The sequence below is a fragment of the Cannabis sativa genome, chromosome 4 (genome assembly GCF_029168945.1).
Source record: "Cannabis sativa cultivar Pink pepper isolate KNU-18-1 chromosome 4, ASM2916894v1, whole genome shotgun sequence".
NCBI lineage: Eukaryota > Viridiplantae > Streptophyta > Magnoliopsida > Rosales > Cannabaceae > Cannabis > Cannabis sativa.
In genome coordinates, this window is record NC_083604.1 from 72,337,760 (window position 1) to 72,349,332 (window position 11,573).

The 11,573-nt window shown below is 29.8% G+C and overlaps 1 protein-coding gene across 1 annotated transcript; it reads left to right on the forward strand.

The window, feature by feature from the left end:
* The first annotated feature begins 7,320 nt into the window (after window positions 1–7,320).
* Window positions 7,321–11,197, forward strand: LOC115714318 (aspartyl protease family protein 1). The gene is made up of 10 exons (XM_030642972.2): window positions 7,321–7,992; window positions 8,170–8,302; window positions 9,108–9,343; window positions 9,514–9,738; window positions 9,834–9,969; window positions 10,049–10,122; window positions 10,205–10,304; window positions 10,381–10,438; window positions 10,570–10,641; window positions 10,735–11,197. The coding sequence occupies exons 1-10, from the start codon at window positions 7,670–7,672 to the stop codon at window positions 10,950–10,952; spliced, it is 1,575 nt and encodes a 524-aa protein (XP_030498832.2). The 5' UTR covers window positions 7,321–7,669; the 3' UTR covers window positions 10,953–11,197.
* Window positions 11,198–11,573: the final 376 nt, after the last annotated feature.

An 11,573-nucleotide genomic window follows, 5' to 3' on the forward strand; every position in this document is an offset into this window, starting at 1 on the left:
GAAGACTATGTTAAATTTTAACGGTAAAAGAAATAGAAGAAGGGATATATTACATAATTATGTAACTGTTATAAAATAATATAAAATAATATAAAGTAGATGAGAAGATGAAGAGAGAAAGAGAAAGTGAATAATAATTTCTGAGTTGTTTATTCCAATGGGGTGAACCCCTATTTATACAAATACAAGAGTGAGATATTAAGAAACTAAGAAAAAGGGAAACTAAGAAAAAGAGGAATGTTGATTACAATTAATGGTAATAAATAAAAGATTTGGACATCCACATAATTATTAATATTTATAACACTCCCCCTTGGATGTCCATAATAACTGCCTTATTAAAAATCTTGCTGAAAACTTGATCAAAGGAAAAAGAGTATAGTGTAAACTAACTCCCCCTCAGTTAGACATTTGTGGAGATCTTCTAATCGACGAATTTCGATCTTGTCTGTCGTCTTCTCAAATGTTGATGTTGGTAATAACTTTGTGAATAAGTTTGTAAGATTGACACTTGATTGAATATGTTGAACACCAATATGCATTTTCTTGAAGCGTATAAAGAAGAATTTCGTGAAATGTGTTCTAACTCTATCTCCTTCAATGTACCTCCTTTTAGTTGAACGATGCAAGCAGTATTATCCATAGAGAATTGCTTGGGTTGATACTTCTTTATTGAGTGCAATCCATATGTTTCCCGAATATGTTATGTCAATGATCCCACTCCCACACATTCTCTACTTGCTTCATAAAATGCAAGTATGTTAACATGATTTATAGTTACCTCGTTAAAAACCTTGCCAGAAAAACCCAGTGGGACAAAATCTGAGCTAGGGAAAAGAGTACAATATATATTTCATATTCATAATTATTTGCAAGTTGCCTCGTTAAAAACCTTGCCAGGAAAACCCATTGGGACAAAACCTGAACTAAGGGAAAAAGAGTGCAACATGAATATGTCTCCCCCTCATGCACATATGATCCATAATTCTTTTGGTGATAATATATCTCATAAGATTATTGTTATCACTTTTAAAATATCACCATATATAATCTTTGATCATATATTTTCTATAACTCTTCCAGAGTATGTATGGACTTCTAAATTATAGATGAGGGGTTCGTGGAACATTAATATTTATCCAACTAATTGTATCATTCATGTGAGTACACAACTTTGTTCATACGAAAATTTAAAATTTCAAGTAGATATGAACATAACACATTAATGGTAATACAAATTTTCATTTGTGACAATGATGGTACTCCAAGACCATATATTTATTCCATCTTGTTTTATGATCTTAATTTCCATATCAAATGATCATATATCTATAATTCTTGATACATATGAAGTACTTCAGGACTTCAATACTAATGAACAAACTTTATACATTAATATTTCTCGAAATACAAAAGAAATAAAAGTTTGTTCTTCAATTAATCAAAAACTCTTCAAGAGTCTATCACAACGTATAATTTACATATTTATATTGCATAGACAACCATAGGTATTTTTCAAATAATAATTTACTTACATGTCTTTATTTTATACAAAGATCTTTGTCATATAGTGCGCGCGACTTTGAATTTATATCACTTAAGACATGTATTAAATTCTTCTAGAATTTTTAGATAAGGCTTATTTCAAATTCTCACTATATTAGGAGCTCCAAATAAATAACCTTTTGTTGCAACATTTATGTGACGCTTATAAATCCTCATAAAATATATTTCAGGCTATAATCAAATCATGATTATATTTTCTCAATATTTAAGCCTTACTTCAATCAATCTCATGTCTATGCAAACTTTGTACAACAATTCATTATGTACAAATACATATATGCAAATTTCTCATTAGAAATATTTATTTGCACACCCTACAGGTCTTACTTCACTTTATGTGAGTAAATTTGCCTGGATTGCGTCATAATATTTTGGCCAAAAATCAAAATGTATGTCGATGATTCTCGACAAATCTAATACCATGATCCTTGCTGTCTCATGTTAGTTTATTGCATATGCAAACATTCAATATTTATTGTCGACAAAAATTTCAATAAATGATAATTTCTCCCATATTGACATAACTTATAGAGATCTCTTTAAATTACATATTTTTCAAATATGTTTATCATTTATAGGTACCTATATAGAATCACTTCAGGGATTCAATTATGATCAAATGTGTTATGTCTAACTTCTCTTGGGAGTCTTTTCGAGTACCGTTTTCATCACGGTTATCATTTTAATACTTTATAACATTAAGGTATCTCCATGAGTACCTCTAGATTTAACAACTTCAGGGCAAATCAAATGAACATTTATTAATAATTTCTACATTGTTCATTTACGCTTCAGGCGTTTTCAACTCATTCTATCTCAACTTTGAATAATATTGATTTGCAGTTGGTGTATATCATTTTGAACTATATTGTTCTTATATACTTTGTGCAAGGATCATTTTTCAAAAATTATCATCGATCCCAACTGCTTCTCTCCCCCTGATCGAGAGAATTTTTAAAAATTGTGATATCTAATAATATTAATACTGTAGGGATTTCAGTATATCACAATGAATCAATATTTGTTTAAACTCATATATACTATATGACATTGAACTTCAGGTTCAATAAACTTCAGTTTCAAGTTCAATCCTTATGAACTTAATTCATTTCTAAGAATGAGTCATACGTGTATAATTAGAAATACATAAATTTACACATTTTGTAAATGCCTGATTATATAATCTTATCACATCGATAAGAAACTATGCAATAAAAATCTAACAATGGCTCAAGATTGTTAAGGAAATATAATTTAAATATTTTCTATGTGCAAATATATGCACATTCTTCTTTTGAGCCTTATAAATAACAATGAGAAGAATCTTCTGGTTCTTCAACAAAATTTAGTCAAATTCATTGACAATTTATTGCATATGATTGATCATGTCAAAATAATTCAATTCATGAACTTCAGGTTCACTATAATTTGTATTTCAATGAAACTTTCAAAATGTAATGTAAATTCATTACAACATAATCATTACAAGTTTCATTTTTATATACACGAATAATATAATTATATTATTCTCCAAAATATATACACTCTTCAGGAATCACTATCATCAATTCAATGATGTGTATAATTTAAAAGATACATGACAACTTCATCATGTTATTGTAATGGTCAAATAGATATAACCATAACATATCATTCATTTTTCCTGATATCTTTTTAACAAGTCGTCTAATTTATTAATAGACTATTCATCAGTCTAATTATCATGACTTGATATATTATATATTTAAATGTACAACAAGTACATATAATAAGTTATTTATTATCACTTTCATAACTAGATAAAAGTTACAAATCTAGGTACATACAAAGACATTTTACTACTCAAAGTAACAATTGTATGTAAGACTTCTTCAGGAAGCTTTTCAACTAATCATTTTGTGATTCTTTATCACTTTGATTATATTGGATCACTAACAAATATTAGTAAATTATATATCCACTTTTGGGAATATGCAAACTGAATTATATGGTAACTATATATTTACATATCATGTACCAACAATAGTTTGAAACTATTGATTTCAAGAAATAATAAAATATGTATATATTAATTTGCTTCTGACATCACCAATATATGTGAAATCTATATTCTTTGAAATAGAATTTCATGCCTATTCATTCTCTTTAGGTAATGATATTTAAATATTCTAAATGTACAATAAGTTTGTACAATTCACATTCTATTAAATAATCAAGTATACTTTTATCTTGATTATAAGTGTGTCCGTACTACAAGTACGCGACCGCTATTATTCAATTCCACACATGATATATAGATTTCATGCACTTTGATTGTGTGTGGTATCTCATCTTTTGGTTGTTTCCACTTTTTTCTGGAAATATTTGAGTAGTAAATAATGTCATTGATTATTTAAAATCATTACATTCACTTCGGGAGATGACGTTGAACAAGTAGAACATTATTATAAATTTCTTAAAAATTTATTACTTGTTCATCCATAAAAATATGAGAAATTAATCAACAATTTCTTTTACGATATTTCAAATAATATATTAATGTAATTTTTGCATAGTCTCCAGGATGTATGCAAAATTTAATCTTTAACATATGTCAGATTCAATAATTTTTAACATTGCAAGTAATAACAATGTATAATAACATGACTAATACGAGGAATCTTTAAAAGTAATTGACTTCAATTCGTATCATTCTCTGCAGGGAATGATGAACAATAAATACATGCCTCATGTATTTAAATAACATTAGTCATGCTCATTGTTATTCTTATACTTTGATGTTTCAATGCAATTTTCTTAACATTCTTTTTGGGTATTCAAAACCCACTATAAAATTGCATCAATAATAATCATTTTTAATGATTCTTTAGTTGTATTCACATAAATCAAATCATTTTTTTTTCGATAAATATAGATTTACTTCAGGAAATATTTGTCAAAATCTATATCGATATTAGATTACTTTTCATTGTCCTCAAAGAATACAAGAACATATATATAAATATGTATTCATCTCTTTCATTATATATCCATCAACTATATAATGAATATTACATTTGCATAATCTTCAGGATATATGTAAGATTTTATTGAGGACGCATAATCATCAGGATATATGCGATATTTTATCGAGGATGCATAATCTTCAGGATATATGCAATATTTTATCGATGATGCATAATCTTCAGGATATATGCAATATTTTATCGATGATGCATAATCTTTAGGATATATGCAATATTTTATCGATGATGCATAATCTTTAGGATATATGCAATATTTTATCGATGATACATAATCTTCTGGATATATGTATAATTTATATAGATTTTCTCTATCATATCATAGGCACACATATATTGTAAATATTATGAATGATAAGAACATTATATATATATATATATGAAATCAATAATAAATATATAAAAACATATATACATATATAATATATAGATATATAGATAAAAAGAAAAAAGAAACCAAATAATTCTTGAAATTGTTTCAGTCAGATGAGTATATATATAAATATATATTTAGTGTATTTTGACTTTGAAACAATTCAAGAACTTTAACAAGATACTTACATTGGAACTTGGGCAGAGACTCATGCTTGAAGCTTGGACAGAGACTCATGCTTGAAGCTTGGGCAGAGACTCGTGCTGATAACGTGTTATAAAATAATATAAAATAATATAAAGTAGATGAGAAGATGAAGAGAGAAAGAGAAAGTGAATAATAATTTCTGAGTTGTTTATTCCAATGGGGTGAACCCCTATTTATACAAATACAAGAGTGAGATATTAAGAAACTAAGAAAAAGGGAAACTAAGAAAAAGAGGAATGTTGATTACAATTAATGGTAATAAATAAAAGATTTGGACATCCACATAATTATTAATATTTATAACAGTAACTACTATATTTTAGGAGTATCAAAAGTTCAGAGGACAAAAATTCTAATTATTCTTACAAATATTCTCAAAAATATAAATTGTTTGTTTTGAAAAATTTTACAATGCACCCCAAAGTGGGTCTAGTGATCTATCTGTTTTGGCATCTGAGAGAATTTTTTAGTCTAATTTTTTTAATAGTTTTTTACGTTATAGTTATTTAAAACATCATGTAAAATTTTGAAAGATTCGAAAAAATTTAACACCCTGAAAATAGGGTTCAAACAATCTTTTACAAGCGAAACTCTTATTTTATACGCATGTAAAATAAACTATTTAAACTTATTTTTGAATTGGACTAAAAAATTCTAAAGAGATAAATAGTGATTCGGTCGACATACATTGTAGAAGCACCCATTTGTTTTTATGGTGCGGATCTCTTTGGTAAATGTGGTGGTTCTATTTCTCCCATCATAAAAAAGCTTCTTCTTCCTTCCTTCTATGGATATTGTAGCACCGTATTGAGCAAAATTTGTATATAAATTTGAGAATGATTCATATTATAAACATAAAATGATATTACAAAGAAAAATAATGTAGCAATTTCTACTGTGTGGGAAAAGTGCCACGTTTTCAAGCCTTGAAATAGTCTTCAATTATAATTCATTTTAATGATTCCAGCTTTTAATTCTTTACTGTACTTTTTGCAACTCTAATTAGAGGATAAAAATAAAAATAAAAAATTCGACCCAAATTTTTAGTGGAAGTATCTCCAATCAAAGCTTCAAACCTCAATAATTTTTTTTCTTTTTCGAAACAAAATGATTTTTTTAAGCAAAGTACAAAATAATAATTATAATAAAAAGAAAGTGACAGAAAGCGATGATGGTAAGAATGAATGGATATAAATTGTGTGTAAATGAATGTAGTAGAGACGAAGGAAACAAACCAAGGAAGGTGTTAGTGACGTTTTTAATTTTATTTATTGAATCACTTTTCTAATTTATTATTATTTTGTCAAAATAATTAACATTTTTTAAAAAATAATTATTAACATAAAAATATGTAAGATTTTTATAGCTAAATTTAAGCTAGCTAATTCTCTAAAATATAAATAAAGAGTAGTAAAATAGTATTAAATGAACTTTTTTTAACAAGTGTTATCAAATGAGTTAAACTTGATTTACTATACATTTTTTTTATCTTAATAAATAGTATTTCTTGAACTATAAATATTATATTATTATTTTTTTTTACATATAAACGAGTGATATAATTATATTTGTTTATTTAATTTTAACAAAGTAATGAGATATCAACGGAAGTGATTGTGTGACAAGTGGCATCATTGAATTATAATAATATAATCAAATATTGTCTTTCTAAGTTTCGGAGTCAATCATGGGTTTCTGATGTCAACGGTTTTACCTAACCAATATTATATATTATTAAATATTATCCCGAATTTTCTTTTATTCTCATACGACATTCTCTTCTCATCCTTGTATTTTTATTGAATTGCATATATACCCCTCTACTCTCATTTCTACTCTCATTTTATTCGTTTTCATTAGATTATAATTTATATATATTTATGGCAAGTACTCTGTACATGTACTTCATTTGTATTCACATTTATTTATTATTGCTCACCAATAATCTGACTCATATTAATATTAATAATAATACTAAGTACATAACCATTACATTATTTATTTAATACAACTGTAAGTAAGCAAATTTAAAAATACCGTTGCCTTTTTATTTATTATTACTAATTAAAATTAAAAATGGAATTTATTATTAATAATAATAATAATTATTATTATTATTTACGTTCTGCGGGCCTACCGTACACCCGCGGCTTTCGTCTTCACTCAGAATAATGAAGTAGACAGAGAAATATTTGACTTTTTCTTAACAGAGAAACCAGAACAGCAAGCTCTCTCTCTCTCTCTCTCTCTCTCTCTCTCTCTCTCTCTCTCTCTCTCTCTCTCTCTCTCTCTCTCTCTGTCTCTCTCTCTCTCTCTTAAACTTGGGTGGGAATTGAGAATTCGCCTCAATTACACGAACCCTCATTTTCAAGTCTTTACCTTTAAAAACTATTTTTCATTTTTTTTGTCATATTCTCATTTTCATGCCTCACTTTTCCCAGAAAAATTTGATATTTTCTCGGGAAAATTTTCTTTCTTTCTCTCTCTCAGCTGATCAGTTATGGCAGCTACTTCTAACTTTGTTTTAGGTAAAGCTCTAGTATATTTTTTAACGTTATTTTTAGTAGTATTGTGTAGGGGTTCTGTGAGCTGTTATGGTTTCGGGACTTTCGGTTTCGATATCCACCATAAATTTTCGGATCCCGTAAGGGGAATTCTCGGGTTCGATGAGGTGCCACAGAAGGGGACTGTGGATTATTATAAGGTTTTGGTCCATGGAGACCATCTAATCAAGGGTCGACACCTCGCCTCTGATGATCAGACCACACCCCTCGCCTTCTACCCTGGCAACGACACAGTACAGCTTGGTGGCCCGTTTGGATAGTATGTTCTCTCACGATTTTCAAGTTCTTGTTTTTCGAGCTGGGTTTTGTTTGGTTGGTGAGAAAGTGGAGGAAAACAAAAACAAAACAAAAGGGTCTATTTTATATTCATTTATCATTATTATTATTTTTCAAGCTTTTAATCTTCTTTTTCTTTTTATAATGTTTTGTATTACAGTTTGCATTATGCCAATATATCAGTGGGGACGCCCAGTTCATCATACCTTGTGGCCTTAGACACTGGAAGCGATTTATTCTGGTTACCATGTGATTGTACCAGTTGTGTGCGTGGAATAAGGTCTGGAGATGAGGTAAGCGATTTGATCTACTGCTAAAAAAAATCAAAGCTGATGATGAATTTCATTAATTTAACTTCAGGATCTAGTATTCGTATGCTACCTTGTTTGACTATCTGAATTTGATTAGTTTTTCGTGGATTTAGCCGAATATTACCTAGATTAGATTACTAGAAATGCAGTCAAAATTTTCAACGAGGAAATGTAGTTGTGAAAATTGGTTAAGCTCATATAATTGCGTGAAAAAATCCCAATTTTGGTTTTCCTGGACTGTAATTTTTAGTCATAACCGTTGACTTAGTAGTCATTGATCTGCTGCTTAGTATAGTGAAAAATAGCTCTATTCAGAGAGGCAGAGAGCTTTCAATGGTGTTTAATATGGATATTATTGTGAAAGAATCTCCAATTTGTTTCCTCTGGACTGTAATTTTAGTCATAATTGTTGAATTCGTTCTAAAATAGCTCTCTTGACTTAGTAGTCATTCTGCTTAGTACAGTACAAAAATAGCTCTGTTTACAGAGTTTTCAATGGTGTTTAATATGGATATTATCGTGTGAAAAAATCTCCAATTTGTTTCCTCTAACTGTAATTTTAGTCATAGTCGTTAACTTTGTACTAAAATTGGTCTTTTCAGAAGCTAATTATAACATATGTTATGATCAGTCAACTGAATTTAGTAACATACTTAATAACTGCTTCTTAATAGGCTTCTAAGATTTGTATTCAATCAGCATAGTTTTCGGAGAGATTTGCTTATTGTTTGATCAATCTGCAAAATAGCTTTATTTGTTTCTTAAAATTCTTTGTCCTCTCAAACAGATAACAGAGTTTAACATCTTCAGCCCCAATGCATCATCGACAAGTAAGAAAGTATCTTGCAACAGCAGCTTGTGTGATCTACAACGACGATGCCCTTCCCAAACTAGCACTTGTCCTTATCAAGTTGTGTATCTTTCTAATGGCACATCATCTACTGGGTACTTGGTAGAGGATGTATTACACTTGACTACTGATGATTCTAAATTGAAAGGTGTTAAGGCTCCCATTACTTTTGGGTAAGTAGTTTTTGAAGTGATTTTGTATCAATAACTAACTACAGGGTAGTTAATTAACTGAAATTACTCGAGCTGATCTCATGTGCTTGCTTGTGGAGCTTTGTAATGTTCTCATCATTATCATTCATTCTCTGTTAGCAACCACGCCATAATGTGCTATTTGATTGCAGTTGTGGTACAGTTCAGACTGGTTCATTTTTAGAAGGTGCTGCTCCCAACGGTTTAATTGGGCTTGGTATAGAGGCTATATCTGTCCCCAGTCTCTTAGCAAAAGAAGGGTACACTTCAAATTCTTTCTCCATGTGTTTTGGACGCGAGGGCTTAGGCAGAATCAGATTTGGAGACAATGGAAGCGTGGACCAAGGAGAAACACCATTTAGTCTTAGAGAAACACAGTAAGTGGTCTCCTCTTAGTAAGCTTAATTCAAGTGTATTTCTAAGATAAGTTGTGTAATATCTGTACTAATTTTTCTTTGGCAATCATTAACAGTCCAACTTACAATGTCACTATCACTCAAATAAATGTGGGAGGTACCGATGCTAACCTTGAATTCAGTGCAATATTTGACTCTGGTACCTCATTTACATATCTAAATGATCCGGCTTATACACAGATCTCTGAGAGTGTAAGTGGTTTAATTAGTTGCTTTGGCCTATCATTCAAAGCTTCAGTAGTCTCATTTGTAGTTTTTGGCTATCTTGCAGTTTAATAAAATGGCAAACGAAGATCGGCATTCAAGTAATTCTAGTATCCCCTTTGAGTATTGTTATGTCTTAAGGTCAGCTATTATTATTATTTCTTTTCATGGTTAATGAGTTGGTGCACACCCTTCCAATGACTGACTTGGTTTCTACCCACAGGCCAAACCAAACTTCCTTTGAATATCCCGCCCTGAATTTCACGATGAAAGGCGGTCATGTTTACCCTGTGAAGGAGTCAATTGTTGTGGCTTCTGATAATGTGGGGACTCATATTTAGAATTCTGATATCCCTATACTGCATTGTGTAATCTAAACTGAATTCTTGTGATCTCCAGGGTACACTTATCTACTGTCTGGGTGTTGTCAAAAGCGAAAATGTTAATATCATTGGACGTGAGTATCTGTTTGACTTATCCTTTTCTTTTTTCCTCGTAGCATTTCTGCATAATCATTTGAATTTGTTTAACATAGGTTTTTGCATCTGTGCCATTATTTACAATAAGACTTTATTGACATTCATGCAGAAAACTTCATGACTGGTTATCGTATAACTTTTGATCGTGAGAAATTGATCTTGGGCTGGAAGGATTCTAACTGTGAGTAAAATGTACCATTTCTGGATTCATGTTCAGAAAGATTTCTAATTTATTATGTTATGTGACAATGGCAATCTATATCTCTACCAACAGGTTTCGATGAAGAAGAAACCTCAACGCTTCCGATCAAGCCATCTAGTTCTCCTGCTATGTCCCCTGCTGGCACCCTAAGCCCAGAAGCTACATCAGGCAGTGTCAACAATACTATCAAACCAGAAGCTGCGCCGCCCAGAAACCATTCGTCGAAACTTAACTCTTTCTCATTTATGTTCATTCTACTGATTATTTGTCAATTCTTTGTCATTGTTTGATCATTCTTTTTATTTAGGCAGGTTTTCTCAGCCCCTGTATAATATATTCATATGTATTAGTTGGTTTTTTTTTTTTTTGTATCGAGGCATATTCTACAAACAAATAGGAAGTTGGACAACATCCTTATTTTTTTGGGGGGTATATTTGTAACGTTGGTAATAGTATAAACATGGGGTTGTAAATATACATTGAACATGAGCAGAAAAAGTAACATCTTTATATTGATTCTAGTTGAGTTATTGAAGTATTGTCCTTTGGCTATGTTTTGATTTTCTGTTTCTTTGTGTATCAAAATTGATTAATGTAAAGTTTTGTGTTGTAAAAATCTATATTATCAATCCCTTTTTTCCTTTACATAATGAGCAGAGAAGTTTATCTTTGTCAAAAATAAAAGCAAAAGTATTCAATTTCAAGTTTCAACAGGTGAAAAAAAAAGGCCATTTAAGGTGAAGTGCAATTTAATCAAAGTTGGCATCACATGTGATGATTGCTGCAATTACAAGTCTCAATTCAATTTTCAGTCAACAATTTGTCGAAATGCCATTATGTCCTCGTAGAAACCGAATAATTAAATTTTGACTAGGGATATTTTGATTCTATTATTTCTCTCTTATAATTTA

Excerpts from the sequence above, each read along its gene's own strand:
- LOC115714318 (XM_030642972.2), top strand. The coding sequence starts at position 7,670 with ATGGCAGCTACTTCTAACTTTGTTTTAGGTAAAGCTCTAGTATATTTT. Across the intron at positions 8,303-9,107 it reads GAATAAGGTCTGGAGATGAG|ATAACAGAGTTTAACATCTT; the intron begins GTAAGCGATTTG and ends CCTCTCAAACAG. Across the intron at positions 9,344-9,513 it reads AAGGCTCCCATTACTTTTGG|TTGTGGTACAGTTCAGACTG; the intron begins GTAAGTAGTTTT and ends ATTTGATTGCAG.